The following is a 21,881-nucleotide window of genomic DNA, read 5'->3' on the forward strand; positions in this document are numbered from 1 at the left end:
CCAGATTAGAAATCCACACTCCTAAGCACTACACCAACTGGATCACCAGAGAGCAGCTCACTCAGGGAGTCGCAGCAGAAACCAGAGCCTGCCTCTGCTAGGCATCCACAATAAGAGGGGTTGGCCACATTTCAGCTCTTTTGCTTCCCATACGCACTAGAGCAGGGGTAGTCAAACTGCGACCCTCCAGATGTCCATGGACTACAATTCCCAGGAGCCCCTGCCAGCGAATGCTGGCAGGGGCTCATGGGAATTGTAGTCCATGGACATCTGGAGGGCCACAGTTTGACTACCCCTGCACTAGAGGAAGGTTCCAGGAAAAGTGGCAGGGGCAGTGGCCTTGCAGACACCCAAGCCCAGCACCCCACAGGCAAAAAGGCTCAGAACGCAAACTATCTTTAATAAACCTTTATTAGCAAACTGCTGCCTACCATTCAGGGTTTCATCATTTGTTACAATTCACTCTTCATACATCCGGGTTACAATTACGAAGACAGTTAAACCTTTGCATTGATTTCTGTATTCTGAATACTCTCGTCAGGCCACAAATGGTAGAAAATGAGGTGCTGTCAAGAGGATGGGGACTTAGGGGGGGGAGGGAAGCAGCGAGGAGGACAAAAGGTCACATCACTGATTCAGATATGGACTCCAGACGAGCGTGCAGCAATCCCAAGTAGCAGTGGACAAACCCAGTCGAGGCAGAGTGGACAAACCCAGTCGAGAGCAGATGTCACTCGGCACCAGGAGGGTCTCCTGAGATACAGAGTGGCTACAGAACCATCACTGCCGCTGATCATTTCGGACCTTTCTCCTCGGGGCATTTCCTGCACCAGAATCGCCCCCCCCCCCTCCCTGCTGTCTGGCAGGCCGGCCCTCGTGGCCCACAGCCTGCCAAGACAACCACAGCAGTTTGCCTCCAAGAACAAATCCCTTTCTGCTCATCAGGAAATGGGCATCTCATGGCTCCGTCATCCCTGAGATATTTCTCACCCCGCCCCAGTCCAATCAGCCCTTTTCATTATTAGCCATTGCAAAAAAAAAAAAAAAATCAGACACACAGACTCTGGTCTTTAAGTTTGTAAACCCACCAATGGTCCGAAATCAGGAAGCCACACTGTGAAGCAATTCCAGAGTAAGGTAAACTTCAAAACAGCAGACCTTCCTAAGCCCTCATTCCAGAAAAACAATCTCCTGCCTACATTAAGACCTGCCTCTCCCCACCCCAAACATACATGCACACACACACACACACACTTGCTTTCTCTCCTAAGGCTTTTTGCTACACAGAATTTGTCATGGCTGACAGAGCTCCTCCACTGGCCCCACATGCAAGTTCTACACAGCACGCTTCGGAGGAGAAACTGATGGGTGTCTCCCCCATCGGCTGCTCAGTAGAGTGATGCTGACAAGTGCAAAACTGCTTTAAAAACATAAATACAGAACCTCTAAAAAAAACACACACTAATGTACAGAATATGAAGGACAACACAACTAGAAACATGTCTATAAAAATAGCTTGACAATAACTCTGGTGTTTAAATAAATACAAAATAAATATGCTTGATGCAATTTAAAAAAACAATAACAATGGAATGTGATGCTGGCCTGCTTCCCCCCCCCCCACCAAAAAAAAAGAATCTGCCGGCCCCCAGATCAGACGAAGTCTGCGGGATACTCAGTCAGAGACAGATGCCAGCCACTGCCTTCTACAAAAAGAACTGGTCAGGAGGGGAGAGGGGGATAAGGACCCTTCTCCGATCCCCAGTGATCTCTTCTTCCTTCCCACTGGCAGCACACCCAGTCCCTTCCCTTATGCCAGGGGTGGCCAAACTGGGGCTCTCCAGATGCCCACGCACTACAATTACAATGAGCTCCTGCCAGCAGTGTAGTCCAAGGACATATGGAGAGCCCCAGTTTGGCTACCCCCATTCCACCCCAATCCCTCATCACTAAGTGCCGAGTCAAGCACCAGACCCACGAAGGTCTAGAAAAGATTACAGCAGCCGAGGCTCAGGGTCTCAAGAAGGGGGGGGGGAGCTGTGGGCCACAGGACCTGGCAAGGATAGCGGTCAAAGCACAGCAAGGGGAAGCAGAGACGGGCTCGGATGCCAGAGACAGGTCAAGAGCAGGACAGCTTCGCTTGGCCTGTCCTGGAAACCATTTGCAGAGCCACGCTGCACAAATCCCTACTACGCCTCTCCAAAGTCCAACCCCATCCGCCCCCCGAATGGTCATGGCCAATCTGGCATGCAAGTGCCATATATTTGAGACTATCGGGCATGCAAGTGCAGAGCCAGGCCTCTTCAGAGTGGTCGCATCCCTTTGATAAGTGCGTCTTCAGCAGCATTTGGGAGACTCGGCGGGCCCGACCAGTTCCACAAAAAAATTAAGGATTTTCAGTTTCGGTTTGCCCCCTCGAGCTTCAGTTTTCAATCACATTGCTCTGTCTGAATCGCTGAAGTAGTACGTGAATTGTTCCCACCCACCCCAAAAAAGGAAAAAGGAATGTAACGTAAACAACTAATGTTTCTGGACCAGCAGCCGTGGAGAGGTTTACAGTAGAGGTAGTGACACTGCGGCCCTCCAGATGTCCATGGACTACAATTCCCATGAGCCCCTGCCAGCATTCGCTGGCAGGGGCTCATGGGAATTTTAGTCCATGGACATCTGGAGGGCCGCAGTGTCACTACCCCTGGTTTACAGCAACGAGTAGGAAGAGTTAACAACTCAACAGGAAGAAGCTCTTTCAAGCAAGTCAGAAGGTGCCGCATTCTCCGGCTCCAAACTGAGGAAACGGGTTCGGAAGAGGAGAGTGTGCTTTTCCGGGGCCTTCCTCCGCTGTGCTCAGAACTGGTGCTGGCACTAGACAGCTCAAGGCGTTTCCCGTGGGTGCCCACGGTTTGGTCCCTTGCAAAGCAGGGAAAGGCCAGCGGCTGATGGAGAGGAACGACACACAGCACTTGCGGTAGCAAAGCAGCAAAAAGAGGCCCGGAGCCCTCCCTAACCGCTCCTGGACACCCATGATGCAGGCTGCTCATAGCTTGGCTCAATCAGCTTAGTGTTGATTGACACATTCACAGAATGAAACGGCCGTACACCTTAGGGGATTGCAGCCCCCAAGATTATTCTGTCTTTTTTTTTTTTTCCGGAAAGAGTTCGACGAACGTCGCCACTGCCTTGTCATCGGGACTGCACACCCAGCGTCATCTTCAGGTTCTCGTAGACCACGTAGCTGATGCTCACTGCCGGTATCACCTTCATGAAGTTGGGGGCCAGGCCGCGGTAGAGGCCGAAAGCTCCCTCCGTCTTCAAGATGTGCTTGAAGAGCCCGCTCATTGTCACCTGTGGCGCTCCTTCAATCGAAGCTGGGAAGAGAAGCCGTCAAACAGCGGTCAAGGGCCTGACGTTTGCAGGGGGTTTCGGAATACACTGCCTGCAAATGAGTAGTTGACTCCCCGTGGGATTTAAAGAGAGCCTCTTGTGGCGCAGAGTGGTAAGGCATCAGAAATGCTAGCTGAAGCTGTCTGCCCATGAGGCTGGGAGTTCAATCCCAGCAGCCGGCTCAAGGTTGACTCAGCCTTCCATCCTTCTGAGGTCGTTAAAATGAGTGCCCAGCTTGCTGGGGGGTAAACGGTAATGACTGGGGAAGGGACTGGCAAACTGCCCCGTATTGAGCCTGCCATGAAAACGCTAGAGGGCGTCACCCCAAGGATCACACATTACTTGGTGCTTGCACGGGGGGGGGGGGGTTTAAAGAGCTTGGGATTAGATCACCATGACTGTGAGTTGGCACGAGCTACGTGGCAGGCCACAGAGAGGACCCAACTGCAACAGCAGTGGCCAAACTCAGAATGGCAGGCTGTGACAGAAAAAAGAAGAGCTGGCTTTCTATACTCTGCTTGTCACTACCCAAAGCAGTTTACAAACATCTTTCCCTTCTTATCCCCACAGCAGACACCCTGTGATATAGGTGGGGCTGAAAGCTCTGAGAGAACTGTTCTTCAAGAACAGCTGAGAGAACTGTGACTAGCCCCAAGATCACCCAGCTGGCTGCATGTGGGCAATCAAACCTGGTTCTCCTTCTTAGTCAGTCACTCTTTAACCACCACGCCACAGTGGCTGGAGCGCAACAGGGCTTTGCAAAGGACTTTAAAACACTCTAAAAAAATTCACAGATGTGGCCTCGCGATGTGGCAAACGGAGACCGAAGGAGAGCATAAAAGTTACAGTGAATGAGATAGAGCGGTGGCACATACACTGAAACAACTATTAACTGGTGGCCTTCATCCTCTTATATTCTGGGGAAGGTCAACTGTTGGTCACCGACTTCAGGGGTAGTCAAACTTCGGCCTTCCACTTGTCCATGGACTACAATTCCCATGAGCCCCTGCCAGCAAATGCAAGTGGAATGCCGCAGTTTGACTACCCCTGGGTTAAGATTTCCTCCAATGCTCTTACCTTGAGCTTGCATGCGCGTCCGCACTAGGGCCAGAGGATAACTGGCCAGCTGCCCACAGGTACTTGACATGGTACCACAGGCCAGCAGAACGAACACCCCAGGGTCAGCACTGTTTACGGCATAACGTTGCAGCCAGGTGTTTTTTAAAGTCTAAGGGGAAAATCACAGGGAAACCAAGTATTAGTAAGAACAGAAACAGTTTTTAGAATGAAAGATTAAACTCAATCAATTAGTGAGAGCAATTAGGGTTGCACACTGTGAAGTGTCAGGATATTCCTATTTGCCAGTCCCCTGCCATGAAGATATATCAACAGCAACTGTAAGGTTGCAATGATTTGCCAATAGCAACTGTAGGGTTAATGGCAACTAGGGGTGAGGGGAGCCTGTTAACTGTGAAAGCCAAATTGTTTGTAACTGCCTTTATTGCTTGACTTCTGCTCCGTATCTCTTGTTCTTTTGTGTAGTCTAATGGCCTGTTTGTATTTCAGAAGTAGGAACCGTGGGAGAAGGGAGCTTGGACGGTATCGCGGGGACTGGCCTTGAATCAGCCATGTCCGAGTGACGTCATGGGCACCTGGGTGCAGGACCAGTTTGTGCGCTTTCCCCTGGGAACAGGGGAGGCCTGCCTTTTTACCACTGGGATATTTTCTTGTGTATTTGGTGGGGGGGGGGGGCAGACTTTCGGAGTCATAGTCATCGGTGCATTGCTTATCAATTTAGTTTCAGAAAGAACAATCATGAGCTTTGTATTGCTGCCTCAGTAAACTACTTTTGCTGCTATGCCAAGTGCGTTCATTGTGCAAGTCTTTGCAAGGGTCTGGCAGGAAGAAATCCTCCTAGATTTCTAGTATTTGATGGGTTAAAAAAGAAAGCGACCTTTGCTTATGACATCTACGCTGTCAGTACTGCAGCTCTACAGGGAAATGAAACTGTGACTTGATACATGCCTGCCTAAAATGTCACTGTCCTGGTTTCCCCCCCACCCCTCCACCTTGAGCCTCCGCTGGGCCCTCTTACTTCATATACTGCTAGGTCAATGCCAGCGTACGGAATGATCCCGAGCATATTGGGGACGTAGCCTTTGTAGAAAGCAGCCATTCCTTCTTTCGCAAGGATGTTCTTGGCACAGTCCAGCATGCCCAAGTACTGCCCGGTCTTGCGCAGAGCCATTCGAGTCTTCAGAACCTGCACCATTGGAAGAAGAGACGTGTGAAGAATCCATGGAGCAGGCGTGGGGAAGAAGAACCGGGGTTTTGTATCCTGCTTTTTACTATCTAAAGGAATCTCAGAGGCTTACAATGGTCATCCCGTCCTCTCCCAGTAACAGTCACCCTGTGAGGAAGGTGGGTCTAATTGTGACTGGCCCAAGGCCACCCAGCTGGCTACATGGGGAGGAGTGGGAAATCAAGCCCAGTTCTCCAGATTAGAGGCTGCCACTCTTAGCCACTACACCCAACTAGTTAACTACAGAAGAACTAAGCCCCTTGGGAAGGCTCATCACTCTGTTCTAAAGGGGGAAGCAGGAAGAGCCATTCCCTTGTTAGCTGTTCTAGAAGCCCCCGAACTAGCTTTGTGAAGGTGCCAAACCCAGCTACACAGAGGACATGAAAGAGTGTTGTGAGCTACTAAGGAAGAGGACACAGCTAGAGGAAATTCCAACTGAGAATGCGGCCACTGCAGGAAAAGCTGCTTCTGAACACTCTGAATCAGCTGGAGTTGCTCGGCCAGGAAGCCAGAAGTGACCTTCTCAGTGACTCACCTCCATGGGGTAGATGCTGCTCTGTGCAATGGCTCCTGCCAGCGAACCTGCTACGAGTCTCTCATGAATCCTCAGCACCTCCTGGTCAGTGCCAATTAAGCGCTTGATCTACAGAATCAGGACAATTTTGTGGGATTAGTTCTGACAGAAAAGCGAGTCATAAATTTCACCAATTTCCACACTCCCGTACGTGCACTACACGCCACCCAGGCGATTTGGCCTTCACCTGCTCATAGGCCATGAATTTAATGGCAGACTCTGGAGCTATCTTCAAGACGTTGATCCCATTCCCTCGCCAAAGCGACCTCGGGCCACCCTCCCTGATCATCTGGGTGAAGCCACCGACAATGCACATGTTGTTGTTCCGAGATGCATGGACCTGCAAAGGGAAAAGGGAGTTCAAATTGAATGTTGACACACAAGTTTTATGGAAAAAGAACTGTTTTTTATACTCCATTTTTTACTACCCGAAGGAGCCCCAAAGCGGCTTACAATTGCCTGCCCTTCCTCTCCCCATGAGAGAGGTTTCTGTTTGCCAAAAGAAAGAGGGGGTGTTTTTCACAGGATCCTGCTTGTTATCCAGTTCAATAATCTTATGAACAGCAAGGAGGGAAGGGGGCTGAAGTGGGAGCTGGACTCTGGCACCAAAACAGAACTCCTGTTGAAAAACAGGGCTGGATCGCTCCTGACCCTCACTATGCAAAGTTCAAATTCTTCATTTCCCAATGTGCTTTCTACCAGAGACTCTCTGCCCTTTGAGCCTAAAATGGGGAACACTGCCAGCAAGTCACGGGTCACCTCCTGTCCAGCCAGACCCGTCATCAAAGCCACCACTAAGGGAATGCTTGTTCTGCCAACGCTGCACGGTCCAAGGCCTCGACTGCTGTCATCACCAATCTGTCCAATTCCCCAAATTACTGGCAGGTATTTTATGGGTATGAGTGCCAGATTAAAATTCCAGATGAAAAACAGCAGCTGTCTTTTTCTCTGGAAGCTGCAATGCCAAATCAAGCATCTAGAGTAGGAGTGGCCAAATTGAGGCTCTCCAGATGTCCATGGACGACAAGTACCATGACCATGCTGGCAGCAGCTGAAGTAGTCCATGGACATCTGGAGAGCCTCAGTTCAGCCAACCCTGCTCTAAAGGATCACTCTCCTGTTGGTCTTAGAAAGACATAAGGAAAACTAGCATTACTTAATCTTGCATCTCCCATGTTTTGGGAGTTTGGGGTGAGAAGTACAGATCAGGTGTTGTGAGAATGGCTTTCAGCATTACACAGCAAGCAACACTAGAGGGCCTGCTTCCGAGTTTTCAACCTACCTGCATAAGCACTTTTAAGCGGTCCAAGGGAGCAGTACAGGTTCGAGACACAGCTCCCGCACCTCCACCTGCAACAAGGTGTCGCCACCACATCCCCGTCTGCCTCTCTTCTACTGTGAACTCATCTGGTACTGTCAGGTTCTCTCCCACGTCAAATATCTGCAAGCATAAATAAAAAACATTTCCTTCAGAGGGATTATTAAAAGAGAGCCCTGAAACTTCCTCAAGAGGTCTGGTAATCTGTGACTGCACTCCGAGATGAAAGATCTCGGAACACGGAAGCTATTCACTCGGCTTCACTCCTGAAAATCCACCTCTCCTTTGTGCAACGGCAGCCATATCATTCCCCCTGTGCATGTGAGGATCACTAATAAATACATTCTTCACAGAGGGCCTCTGTGTTGTAGCAGTTCTGGTTCACAATGCTGGTTGTGAGCCAGCTGCATCACTCACCTGTTCAAAATGACTAACCAAGGGGAAAAAAGGGAAGTATATGGGAGTTCACAGGCTGATTTGATCTTGCTGCATGGCATTTAAATGCCAAGTGTATCAAAGAGAGTTAGAATCGGTTTCCAGTTCTGGCTGGAGCCAGTTACTAGCAGACAGTGAGACCCAGGGAAGCTGTTGCCTGGCTTTTCACCTCCATGAGAGCCCTAATTTTCAACTGGGCCAGGCACTGCAGAAGTCAGACCCAGAGGGCATATAGAAAAAAGCCCCAAATTCACAGAAATGGGAAGGGGAGAAAGGCAGCTTGTTCTTGATAGAAATCTATGGCAGAGAAGGACTCGAGTTCAACCAAGGATTTCATAGCCATTGTGCAGAAGACGTTTTAGCTTCTTACCGTAGAATGCTTCCAGTACAAGATGATCTCCGGAATGTTCTCCACAGGGTGCAGCAAATGATAGTCACGCCACTCATTCCAGTCTATCATCATCGTCCCATTCTTATCCATGCTGCGAGAATCAGTGGGAAAAGGCAAAATGAATCAGAGATTCACCCACACTCGGCGGTTGGGTCAAGAGCATCTCTTCCAGATCACAAAGAATCGCACAATAAAGCAGCACTGAGAGGGTCCCAGAGGACAACAAGCACAGCAAGCTCTACTGTACGGTGGCATCACATTCTGAAAGTGTCTCATGCAGCTGCTAAAGTCTAAGCACTGAATGAAGCCAAGAGAGAAAGGGGCATCTGTGTTGCGTTCTCTACCCCAAGTTTCTTCTTTGTCAGCGAGTCACCTGTGATTGCAAGAACTAGACTTCTGACGTATTTGGGAAATGACAAGGCCCAATAACATCTTCGTACAAAATGAAATTCTGTAGATACTTGTTGCTCAGGAATCGATTGATTACCATGTTTGGGATCAGGCAGAGGGATTCTTGTAAAAGACAACATCAGGGGGAGTCACACTGCGGCCCTCCAGATGTCCATGGATTCGCTGGCAGGGGCTTATGGCAATTGTAGTCCAGGGACATCTGGAGAGCCGCAGTTTGACTACATGATGTGCACCCTTGCCTTCCTTTACAGGGCACAGCTCAAGCTGGATCTGTTTACTGTACAGGCCAATTAATTCTTCGAGACTATGTAATCCTTGATTCTCTGGATGGCATAGCTTGTGCTGTGGAAGGCTGGAATGCATGTCGGACTTGCCTTGTGGGAGCAAGAGGGGAAGAGAAGTCTAACATGGAGGGATGAGAACCTGGGTAGAAATCCCATCTGATGGCATATCAGTTAAGAGTGTGGGGATGGTTCTATCTCAGCCCAGTACGTAGCCCTGGGCAAGCCTCCCCTTTCCAAGAAAGACTATAATCTAGAGATATATGGCTTAGCCTGCAAAGCTGTTGTAATTCATGATGGGGAAACTCTTTGAGGGCTCAACAAAAAGGGCTCACTATCAAGCAGGCCAAGTAAATGATACCTTCCACTGGATTTTAATGCTCAGCTAGCAGTCTGGCTAAGGAGTTGCTACATACTACCGAGAAACACTGGCACAGAGAAGACTAGGAACCAGGCAAGAACACACACAAACTAATACTTACTATGTGACAGGACCCCAGAAGTGCCCCATCCTTATTCTGATAGACAGACAGGTAGGCAGGCAGGCAGAGACAGAAGGGAAGATGCAAACAGGGTGGGAAGGGAGGGGGGAGAAATAAGGGGGAAAGGTACAAATAAGTGAGTTAAAAGTTAGTGTCACATGCGCACAAGTGGAAAGCATTTCAACGTGTTAAGTAGCACATACATGAAAGTGGGGAGCACCAGAATACGCAATTTAGGACAGTTGTTTAGGGAAAATAACACTCCTGTATTAGTAAAGTATGCCTGGCTGTGAGAACAAGAGAACTAAAAAGCTAGCAAAGCAGTAATAGCCCTTTCCTGGCAGATATCCCTCGCAAGAGGATGCTTGCCAGCACACTGCTCAGCTGCGTTGTGGTTCCACAGTGCACAGAGCAGCATCCTCTCTGTCCAGTCAGGAGGGAAAATCACAGCCATGAACCCCCACTCCACCCAAGCTCCATGCCAGAGCTGAGTACACCCTTTTTGCAGAGACAACGCTGCCATCTTGCTTTTGGTGTTGCAGCTCTTTAGCAATTCTGCCTGAACGCCTTTAAATTGCCCTGCCAGTTCAGAGACAGGTGTGGGTGTCTATTTGCCCCCTTTTTGATCACTATTTTGGCACTTGTTGCTAGCAAGAAATACTGCACAGGAGGAGTTTTGTAGGAACCAGAGACAGGCGGAAGAGAAAGTAACTTAAGGTAACATTGTGCAGTGTGTTCTCGTGAAAACAGCGTGAAAACAGTGCAGGCAGTAGGAACGCTCACCTCTTGAGAATTTTTTCTGCCTGCTGTTCAGAGATCTTGACTCCCAGATCCCGAAGGGACTGCACAATCTCCTGTGCATCAATGCGACCTGTGAAGGGAAAGCATGAGACACGTGAGGCCCCCACTCCCAGAATGAGAAGTCCAAGTCTTTTCTCTCAGTAGCAATCAACATCCACTCACCATCATTCTTTTTGTCGAGACTCTTGAAAACTAGCCTCAGTTTCTTTTCGTGGTCTTGGAGGTAGTGAACAAACTCCTCAAAGTCCAGCTGCCCATCCAGGTCCTTGTCTCCAGCTTTTACAATTTTCTGTTAAAAATAAAGAAGGCATAAAATAAGCTTCATTGTCTTCCTGTGTGGGTGGGAGGAAATTAAGGCAGGTTTCCCTTTAAAAAAAAACTCTTTAGTTGTTAAGATTTCTAAAGAGTCCCAACCATGTATGTTCAAAAGCAACTTATTTATTTATTATATTTATATACCGCTCCCCCGAGGGCTCAGGGAGACTTGCTAATTATGTCCTAGATATCCCAACCAGCTTCTTCTGCAGGGGTTCACAAATGATCACTGGCGAAAGCAAATACTGAAGACTCATAGATATCACAGGAGTAATTTTTAAGGGCGGAAAGCAGTATGTTTCAAAATGGTGCTGGGGCAATATGCCATGAGTTGCTCATACACAGAGTGATATACAAAGAGAGAGACAGAGAGAGACTTGTCCTGTAAAATTCCCTCAGACAGCAGGTGAAAAGGGGCCACAATATTGTCCCCTGTGCAGCAGGAAGCCAGGAAGCTGAGGCTCATTAGCTATTAGAAATAGTAACCAGCTACCAAAAGCAAGTAAAGTTTACAAGCCCCTCTTCCTCACCTATGCTTGTATGTATGTATGTACACTTACACACGTCTATTACGCACACACCCCATTTCTGTTCGACAAGTACAGACACAAACATAAAAAAAATTCAGAGCAATTAAATTGCTTCATACATGCATGTCTATTTTTAGACCAGCCATTTCTGGGGAAAGCTAACTTGCAGCCAGAAAAGTCTAGCTTGAAACTAACATTACAGGGGATTTGCAAAAAAACCCTCTGGTACAAGCTTTAACTGGTTTGGTCACCCTGCAGTTAGGCACTTGTGCCAAAATCTTGGGGAAATTTTATATTTTGGAGCAGCCCCAAGCAAATAAGGAAAATTCACCTGTACGTTCCACTTGGCTCCCTTAAGCGCTGGAACCTCGGCCTGTAGAGGGCTATGGTTTTTGCATATCTATGAGGGTATTTGTTCAGTACAATTAGTACTGTAGGTCACCCAGCAAGGGTCAAGTTACTCCTTAAACAGACTCTGCTCACCCGCCTGATAACCCCCCACAGATCATAAGACTGTGAGTCACTGAGGTCTCCCTTAAAGATTGGCACTATCTGTGTAGAATATGCCTGGAGTTGGGTTGGTTGTGAAGTTACAGATCCTGTCAAAGCCTCATTCCTCTTAGAACACCACGAAAAATAAAATGTGAAGAGGCTGACATGTAGGAACACTTTGTCAATGGCAATATGTTTTCTATATACCAAGGTCATGTAACATACATCAGTGAATGGCCATGCCAGTATGTTTAGATAAAGATCTCCTGCCTTCTCCCGCATCCTGCTCTGCCTGATGCTAAGCCCAGACCCTAGTATAATTTAATACCTTCCCAATTTAACCTTCACACGGGTGCCCAGTCACCATCTGCAGTGACCTTTCGTATGTCCAAGGTGCCGCTAATCTGCAGTCATATGACAGCTGTAAAAAAAACCAGGAGATAGGAGAGACTGCCTTGCCATTCATGTGCTAAAGATAGAAAGAAACCTCTGGCATGTCAGCAGATAGCTGTCAGCCAGCTGATTCAGGATTTCACTCTCTCAAATATCCCCTTGGGGAGAGCTGCAGGTTTTGCAATTCCTGTAAAAATGGTCCTGAAAAAGCCAGAAAGTGCACTGGACTTCTCCAAAAGTGGCAAGGGAAGCCAGAAAACATGATGAAATGTCTGCTAGTTAGGTTAGCTGCTGAACGCTCTAGGCTGTGATGCAAACAGCCTCTAACTTTAAATCACTGGACCAGGGGTAGTCAAACTGCGGCCCTCCAGATGTCCATGGACTACAATTCCCATGAGCCCCTGCCAGCAAATGTTTGACTACCCCTGCACTGGACCTTGCATCACAAACTGTCACTTCATACATGCAAAGAAAGCCTGAATGTTCATCATCTCGGACCAAGCAGAACGCATTATTTCTACAATCCTTTTACAAAAATCCAGGTTGCTTTTATTCCCGAGTTTGTAGTCTTAAAATACCAGCAAATCCCCCCTCACAGCCAAGTTTCCTTGCACAGTTGTACAAATGCAGACCCCCAATTCCCAGTACTCAAAACACAAGACTACAGTGAAAAGGAAAGTTGAACATATGTGGCCAGTTCTCTGGTTTTCCTGCAGAGAAAATCTGTACAAGTGATTACACCTACTTTTCTGAGTAAGCATGTTAGGACTGCACTGCAACATCTCTGCAAGTGAAGCAGTGGCTCCTCCTGCCCCCTCCCCCCAAAAAAACCCAAATGAGTAATTCGCTTAATGACAACCTGAAGAGTCTCTGTTAAATAGACTGGTTTACTGGTTACATCACTATGGGAGTGTGAAATGGGAGGCCGGTTTCAGCCTCACATGATCTATGTCTTGGATTCAGGTATGTTTTAACTAATTAAACACATGGACTACTACCCAGCCACCACTGTGCGGGAGGTTGTTGTTGTTATGTGCGAAGTCGTGTCCGACCCATCGCGACCCCATGGACAATGATCCTCCAGGCCTTCCTGTCCTCTACCATTCCCCGGAGTCCATTTAAGTTTGCACCTACTGCTTCAGTGACTCCATCCATCCACCTCATTCTCTGTCGTCCCCTTCTTCTTTTGCCCTCGATCTCTCCCAGCATTAGGCTCTTCTCCAGGGAGTCCTTCCTTCTCATGAGGTGGCCAAAATATTTGAGTTTCATCTTCAGGATCTGGCCTTCTAAAGAGCAGCCAGGGCTGATCTCCTCTAGGACTGACTGGTTTGTTCGCCTTGCAGTCCAAGGGACTCGCAAGAGTCTTCTCCAGCACCAGAGTTCAAAAGCCTCAATTCTTTGACGCTCGGCCTTCCTTATGGTCCAACTTTCGCAGCCATACATTGCAACTGGGAAGACCATAGCCTTGACTAAACGCACTTTTGTTGGCAGGGTGATGTCTCTGCTTTTTAGGATGCTGTCTAGATTTGCCATAGCTTTCCTCCCCAGGAGCAAGCGTCTTTTAATTTCTTTGCTGCAGTCCCCATCTGCAGTGATCTTGGAGCCCAGGAAAATAAAATCTGTCACTATCTCCATTTCTTCCCCTTCTATTTGCCAGGACTTGAGAGGGCCGGATGCCATGATCTTTGTTTTCTTGATGTTGAGTTTCAAGCCAACTTTGGCACTCTCCTCCTTCACCCGCATCAACAGGCTCTTTAGTTCCTCTTCACTTTCTGCCATTAGAGTGGTATCATCTGCATGTGCGGGAGGTACTGGTTGCCAAGTTGTAGAAAGATACCAAAAGGGAAATAATGCTAATAGCGCAAACTCAGCCATCTCATGAAAATCAGCAAACATTTAAATGGCAAATTGTCATTGTATGAGTGCAATGAGGAAGATCCACTGCAGACCACATACATCCCGCAAAGCTTCATGGGGGGTATCCACTTGCACTCTTCCACAGAACTACAAGGGCAGCTTTTGTGGTTCCTAAGAAAACTTGTGGCGATGAGTACTGCAAGCTGTTGCAGTTGATGAGGCTGTACGGTTGAAACACATGGGCCACTTCTCGTGCAGTTCCCATGTTCTCGGACTTCTCGGAGCTGATCTACCAAGTTCCATGCAGCTCAGTCATGCCCCAACCATGCCTTGCCAGGTGCTTGACAATCCTGCTCACGCTGACCCAGGCAAGAAGCCAAAAATGAAAATTGGTTACTAGATAGGGCAGACAGGCTGCTTTGATCTGAAGCTATGAAGACAAACCTGTGGCTGATGCCTCCAGGCAGCTGGGCCTCTGCAGTGATCAGATGGACACATCTGCTTAAGGAATACCCTCGGCTGTCAAAATCAGCTCCCAAAAGCATTTCCGTTCCAGCTTACGCTTTCTGAAGGGAAAATTGCAGAGACCGGTGGGGAGTCCCCTCTGGTCTGCATTCTTCCTTTCTCCCTCCATCAACAATACTATCCATAAGACTTTTTGTCTTTAATGTCTCCCCATCGCCACTGTTCTCTCAAGGTATTACAGAAGGACTTGGACACCTTCCACCTAAGCTGCTCACCTTGATCACCATGAAATTAATAGGGGAGAAGCCTTTTCCCTATTATGAATAAATTGATGATAGGGAAAGGAATATTCTCTCCCCTCCCCCACCCCCCAAACCCTCTGGCTGTAGACAGAACCAAAAAAGTCAAAGGGACATTATCTGCTATAATAATGTGGAGGGAAGGGAGTGGAAAGAACAGGGATTGGGGAAAGAACAGGGATTGAGTGCGAGAAACCCGTCTAACCCTATTCTCTTGGGTAGATATACTGTGACTTTCCAACATAGCCAACTTCAGAATCCCATGAAGAAATAAGAATCTGGAGAAGAACGAAAGGGAGAAGATTTTGCACCAAAAACGAATATAGAAATTTATAGCAGTAATAGAAGCGAATGAGGCAGGAGCTCGTCCCCAGAACAGAGAGCCAGTTTGTACAGCCAATGATGTTGAGCTTACAGCAAGGAGGCCTAAATTCAAATCCTTGCTCTTTCATGAGACTTGCTAGGGGGTTTAGGGCCCAACACAACGCCTAACCTACCACACATTGTGTCTCTGGGAGGTTTTTCAGGGAAACAGAAAACAACACATGCCATCCTGAACCCCTTGAGAGAAGGAGGGATTAAAGATGGAAGATCAGAAGAATTCAGCAGTAGCACTTGGACCACCCACAATGCCACCCCATACCTGCTTCCACTGGCGATAGGTAGAGAATTCCTGGGAAGGAATAAAGAGGCTCAGTCTGAAGATGGTCTTGAGTTTAGCAGGCAGTCCTTTCGACTCAAAGTACTCAAATTCTGCCTGGGACTCGCCAAAAGCCGGCATGTAAAGGCAGAGGCAAAGCATTTTCCTCTGAGCCGCTCAGCCGGCTTCCTCCGCTCACTCCCTTCAGCAGGCTGGGAGGAAATGCCGGGAAGTCTCATGACACATGTCTACGAGCTCTCCCTGCTCTACTTTCATTGGCTGCCAGAGCCCTGCCCTTTTGCTTAAAAGGAAAGCCTTCTTAGCTCAAGCCCTGCTCGACAGCCAATGAACTCCTGGATTCTTAGCCAAGAGCATGTGAGGGGAGGCTGGATTGCTCAATGCTGGCCTTTTGTAAAAGCTTTATGTCATTTTAACAGCGTGGCAGGGTTAAGCCTCCACCGGCTCTCTAAGGTTTAAGAGGTGATCGACGCAGCAGCATACGCAGCATCTAGTTCAAGATGGTGTGTGAAAAGCTACAAGGAGAGGAGAGATCCATAGTAGATTCATCAGGGACTGCGTAATCAAGGGTGTAAAGTCCGGTCTGAAAGCAGCTCAGGCTGCCCTCTAAATGCCTTGTAAATCCTTCCCATTAAATAAAGGGAGGGGGAAGAGAGAGAGGCAAGAGCAATTTACCCTCCAACTGAACAAAGCTGGATCACGGTTTAAGACAAAACAGGGCTTACGTCAACACAATTATCCATGTAATTATCCATCTAACACAATTTCAGTGCTTCAGGAGAATGCGTGTATGGACAGCAATCTATTTCACCCATTATGGATGGACTGTGTCCTTTTCAACTATTTGTTGTTGTTGTTAGGTGTGAAGTCATGTCCGACCCATCGCAACCCCATGGACAATGATCCTCCAGGCCTTCCTATCCTCTACCATTCCCCGGAGTCCATTTAAGTTCACACCAACTGCTTCAGTGACTCCATCCAGCCACCTCATTCTCTGTCACCCCCTTCTTCTTTCAAGTATAATAAGAGGAAGTAAAAAAAATGGCCAACCTAAACTGAGCAGTTCTGCAAGCATTTAGCTTTCAAATATGCCACAGGGACCTCACTTTGTCCAGTGGCATACAAATGTATTCGCAAAGCAAATTGATAATTTAATGCTCAGTTGCTGGATCACACATTTGTACACTGCCACTGTCACTGTGAGTGCTGTGGAGAAGCCGGAATGCCATCAACAAAAGAGCACATGCTTTATCATACCAACTCCAAAACTGCAGACTGTGGCCTGGCTCATGTGAACCTGGCAGCTCCCCATTTGTATCAATTCATTTCAATATTTGCTAGAATTGATCAGTGGAAAAAGGAAACCAGGCCAACAAAGACCACGGTGGTTGGATGTGGTCAAGATGGACACTGGCCAGAACACTGCATGGCTGAGGGAGGCAGTACAAGATTGGAGATTGCGACAACAGCTGAGCCATGTGATCGCCAAGAGTTGGACTCGACTGAATGGCCAACAACAACAATAAATGCATAGACCACCCCTCTTTGTGAACAGACTGAGGGCAGTTTACAGCATGTTAAAAATTCAGTTTAAAATACAGTAAAATAATAACACAAATATGTTCCCTATTGACCTGCTACTTCTCCATGTATTTCACTATTCCAATCCTTCTGCTTTCCATGGTGTATTGGGGGAGGGGGGGGATGACCCATACCCCATTTAGCAGGCCATTGGGCCTGGTACATCTTTTAAGATCAAACAAATAAACCAAAAACTGTTTCATGTACCTTTTAGTGTCACCAAAGGAACTGCTATATAATATGTATTTCTCCTCTCCTGAAACCAAGCCAGAGTATAAGTAAACGCTGGCCAACTCATTCACATGATCTATTGATCCAGCATTTAGGGTCACTGGGACTACCTGTACTCTACAATTGCACAAATACAAGGTGGTACTGGGCATTCAGAACACCCAAATTTCTCATGTTTATTTTTAAATTAACACATTTCTCGCCACTAAGATTTAACAGTGTTTCTGGCTCCTCAGAAAAATCAAAGGTATATTTGGGGAGGGGGGGGGGGCAAAATTTTTTAAAAAGTTTAAGCCACAACTTTCAGGATGCAGGGCTTTAGTGTTCATGACTCACCTTGACATTAAGGGTGGAAAGCAATACTATGCCTTTATGGGTCAACTGAGCAGAAAGGTTCAGTGTAAGAGGCAAATAAAATTATTACAGAAGTTTCCATAGCTGTCCCATACATTCAAGGTTTCCGGTGTGGAGTTGTATAGGGATAAACCTGATGAAGGCCTCAGAGGCAGCCTTCACTAGAATTGACAGTATATTTGGTAAAGTTTGCCACCCATTAAAAACACTATAAAACAAGATATGAAGCACAGACGTAATACACTGAAACAATTTTATGCTGGCAAAAACGGACAAATTAAACTATGTCTCCATAGATTATGAGAGCCAGCATGGTGAAGTGGTTAAGAGCGACAGTGTAGTCTGTAGAACCGATACCCCACTCCTTCTCCACCTGTAGCCAACTGAGTGACCTTGAGACAGTCACAGTTCTCTCAGAGCTCTCTCAGTCTCACCTCCCTCACAGGATGTCTGTTGTGGAGAGAGGAAGGGCAGGTGATTGCAAGCCACTTTGAGACTCCTTCAGGTAGTAAAAAGCGGGCTACAAAAAACCCAACTCTTCTTCTCGTGTATCCACATGGAACACAATTTAATTAGAGATAAAAACAGAAGCAAAAGTTTTCAAACATCTGTCCATCAGCTTTTAAAATGCGCCTTCTTTGTTAGACAATTCTCCCACTAAGACAGTAAGTATTAAATACATATTTGGGGAGTGCCTGAACATCTCTGGCCAATTCTTAAGGCATGCTACAGGCTTCAACGCCCATTGCAGCTGGGTATGGTGGCAAGATAGATCTGGTCACAACTGCGCACAGATTCAGCACAGAGCTCTTCTGATTGGCCAAAGGACTGCTGTATGTTGGCCTGGAAATTGTTTTCAAAGTCCTGAAAGAGCAGGGAAGGAGGAAGGGAGGGCAAATAAAGAAAGTAGATCAGATTAGATGGACACATAAAACTCAACATCCACATTCCTAGAGCAAACATGATTTTAGCAGCACAAAACATGCCATGCAGCATTCATTTTCCCTACCTCATGTTTAGAACAGTAACTCAACTGGTGTACAAGAGAACCCTGTTACAATCTGGTTCCTGTACGTATTCCTGTATCTGACTTTTGTTTCCATCATGAGTCTGAAGATGTATTTTCCCTGATCAAGCAATGTAACATGGACCAAGAACACTCAGACTCTTATTGGCAGTGGGGAATCAGGAGACAATTCACATAATTGAAATGGTAAAAATCAAAAGATTACATAGGAATACAAGAACAGCCCTATTGGATCATGCCAATGGGACATCTAATCTTGTTTCCCACAAGTAATTAACCAGTTAGCCTGGAGGATCAATAAACAGGGCAGAGATAATAATCCTCCCCCCATATAACCTCCAGGAATTCAGAGGTTTGCAGTCTCTGTAAATAGAGGCTGCCTTTAGCCACCATGCCTAGTGGCCACAGATGGATCTCTCCTTTATGCATCTGCCTAATCTCCTTTTAAAGCCAATTACATTGATGGTAATGAGTAGTGAATTCCACAATTCAAATACTCATTGAGTATACAAGTTATGTCATAAAAGGTTCACAAACGTGCTCCAAGTTTCAGGAGCAAATTTAGTTTCACCAAACTAAAATCTCACATTATCATCACCCATTCATTCCATTTTCCTGTTTGACCACTTTTTAATTATCACCTTACAAACTTGCCCTTTTGTTTCTGTTACCTAAGCAGGCTTAACCTATTCCCCTCTCTGACGTCTTTCCCCATAGAAAACAGGATCCGCTCTCAAAATTCAGATCCTCTTAAATATTAGTCAAAGCATGCTGAGGAAGTTTTTTTCAAAAATGCACCACAGACTCCCACACTTCTTCCAGCTTCATTCCCAACCCTCTCACCCAAGTCAGCCTGAAAGCACTCTCTCTCTCTCTGAGGCATTATGCTGCCAGCTCTTAAGATGATATAACTGAACATCTAAAGCTTGGGTACATACCCAGGCGCTCAATGTTTGTAGACTTCATTCTGGTTCAAATGGCAGCACACTTGTAGTTGCCGATGATACCATGGCATGATTTCTACCCAAATAATTCACATCCACTAGGAATAGATCACAACCTGGAAGACCAGAAAGATTCTTCTCCTCTGAGGACAGAAGGAGGACATCTTAGTGGGTGATTCCTATCATTCACTCAGGGAGGCAGGAACTAGATTTCTTCTTCCTGTCTCCTTTAGAGGGAGTCACCCCAGCCTCAATTTAGGTAACTCCAATAGCTATTACTTACTAGCATAAATACTAAATATGTAAAATACTAGCATAACAGTATATAGAACAGTAAGCAGCATATAAAAAGGCAAGTGGCAGGAAGAAAGAAGAACTATAAAAACAGTAGGCATTCAACTTCATATGATGAATTGGGAGGGGACAAGATGTCCTCCTGCCCCCAGAAGAGAAGGACCCTTCATGGTGAGTAGCCAATCATCATTCTTCCTTTGAGGCAGAAGACATTTTAACAGGACATCCCACAGGAGTTTCCTATTTCTTGGGTGGTTCATCATCATTCCACATCATGTGTTGAAGAACCCTTCTTCCAAAAGCTGTGTCTGCAAAACTGTAGTGGTGAATTCTATAATGTTTGCTATCATGGCCTGTTTGGCAAATGAAGAATTGGTCACTGCACTCCAGACCGAATGAGCTGTTAATCCTGTGGGAGCCACAATATTCTGTGCTTTGTAGGCTTCTATGATGCAGGCTTTGAAGCATTGGCTAATTGCTAACATGGACATTTTGAGAGGAGAGATGGAAATTAAAATACTGTCTGATCTTCTGATGGTTTCTATCTTTACAAGAAATGTGTTGAGAGTTCTATTCAAATCCAGATTATGCCACAAGACCACCTTGGGGTGTTTTCGTCTGGAACAGAAAGTAATTAGACTAATCTCCTGCAAGTTATGGAAAGACAAGCTGGCATTTGGTCAGATTGATGGCTTCATCTACGACACTACTTTTTCTTTGTTGAAAATTCAAAGTTCTAGGTTGATTGAAACTGTCCCAATTTCAGAAACTCTCCTGGCTGAGAAGATAGCCAAAACAAATAATGCTGGCAGGGGCTCATGGGAATTGTAGTCCATGGACATCTGGAGGACCACAGGTTGACTACCCCTGCCATAGGGGACTGGTTCCTTCCTCTATTTGGGGTTATTTGTGTTGGCGAAAACTGTCTCATGCTTTGGCTAAGTCAACTGGTATCTGGGAGGGGAGGGAGAAGAGGGGCAGTCTATCATAGCCCTGATTGTCAATTTGGCACAAACTAGGAATTTCCTCACACACTGTCTAAGAAATTAAAAGAATTCTAGTGGTACACTCAATGGCCCAGAGGCACTTCCATTGCTGGCTTGGTTGGCTGCAACTTCCTTGAAACACTGGGATCTGGGTCTATAAGCCTGCCTTTTTGGCTGCATGAAGCCTTGAGTTGCTCTGGATCAATGATCTGATCTCAATCAAAATGGTTGTCCTGAAGATTCAATCTTGATGAAGGAGCTTCCCAGAGCTGCCACATCCATCTCTTGTTTTTTTTCATGCTTTTTGCATCCAGATAAGGGTTCCATGCAAGCCGGGGTTGGGAGAGCTCGTTTAGGGAATGCGCTTGCTGATACCATTAGCTCCCAGATTCATGCCACTAGCAGAACATCCAGGTTGGCTTTACTGAGAAAGACATCATCATCATGCTCTTTCCCTTCCATTTCCAGGCTGCTGAGAAGCACCGATCTTGGATTGCCTGGTAAAAAAAAACAGCTGCCGCAAAAAGTAGCTCTTGGCTCACTTTATCAATCTTTGAGAACGAAAGGGGGTGAGGTGAGAGAAGAGAGGTTGAAAGCAGTGAAGGGCAGGTGCAGAAAGCAAAAAGGACAAGCGGAGAACTAGAACTAGATTTTGGATCTTCTATAGATATAATTAGATAGAAAGCCTGCTAGGCTGGCTATTCTCGATGCTATCCCTATTGAGGCAGGAAAAAGACCCTTGAGGATTGGGTGACTCCAACCAGGGAAACAGGAATGAGAAGAAAGAAGTTCCTTCTTCCTAGGAGAATGGTAGGAATCACCAACTAAGAGGGAGAAAGACATGCAGTGAAAATACGGGATTTAGCACGTCTTTGGTAATACAGCAGTAATAAAACACTACTTATTGTATAAACACTTTTCGTTGACATTTGTTCCAGTGGCATAACTGCTATTGCTATTTTCACAGTGTACCATCACATCTACAATAAATGAAACACATGCTTCGGGGCAGTGACTGGATATATAAGTATTCCAGACAAAACCAGAATGGTTGTGCCAAGCAGTTCTGACCAGCAAAG

The 21,881-nt window shown here is 46.7% G+C and overlaps 1 protein-coding gene across 5 annotated transcripts in view; it reads right to left on the minus strand.

Moving 5' to 3' along the window:
• Nucleotides 1–393: 393 nt before the first annotated feature.
• Nucleotides 394–21,881, minus strand: part of SLC25A25 (solute carrier family 25 member 25) — a 44,549-nt gene continuing 23,061 nt past the window's right edge. For 2 of the 5 annotated variants that reach the window (XM_077305117.1, XM_077305118.1), the window contains exons 2-10: nt 10,539–10,665; nt 10,359–10,446; nt 8,381–8,492; nt 7,540–7,698; nt 6,445–6,597; nt 6,219–6,326; nt 5,477–5,644; nt 4,459–4,609; nt 394–3,365 (exon numbers count right to left, since the gene is read on the minus strand). In XM_077305117.1, coding sequence (XP_077161232.1) covers nt 3,181–3,365; nt 4,459–4,609; nt 5,477–5,644; nt 6,219–6,326; nt 6,445–6,597; nt 7,540–7,698; nt 8,381–8,492; nt 10,359–10,446; nt 10,539–10,665 — 1,251 coding nt within the window. In that variant the 3' untranslated portion in view covers nt 394–3,180. Of the gene's footprint in view, nt 3,366–4,458; nt 4,610–5,476; nt 5,645–6,218; nt 6,327–6,444; nt 6,598–7,539; nt 7,699–8,380; nt 8,493–9,575; nt 9,612–10,358; nt 10,447–10,538; nt 10,666–15,370; nt 15,610–21,881 lie in introns of those variants that run through there. The other 3 variants (XM_077305119.1, XM_077305116.1, XM_077305120.1) reach the window with 3 other exon arrangements.

This window comes from Paroedura picta, chromosome 12, assembly GCF_049243985.1.
Source record: "Paroedura picta isolate Pp20150507F chromosome 12, Ppicta_v3.0, whole genome shotgun sequence".
NCBI lineage: Eukaryota > Metazoa > Chordata > Lepidosauria > Squamata > Gekkonidae > Paroedura > Paroedura picta.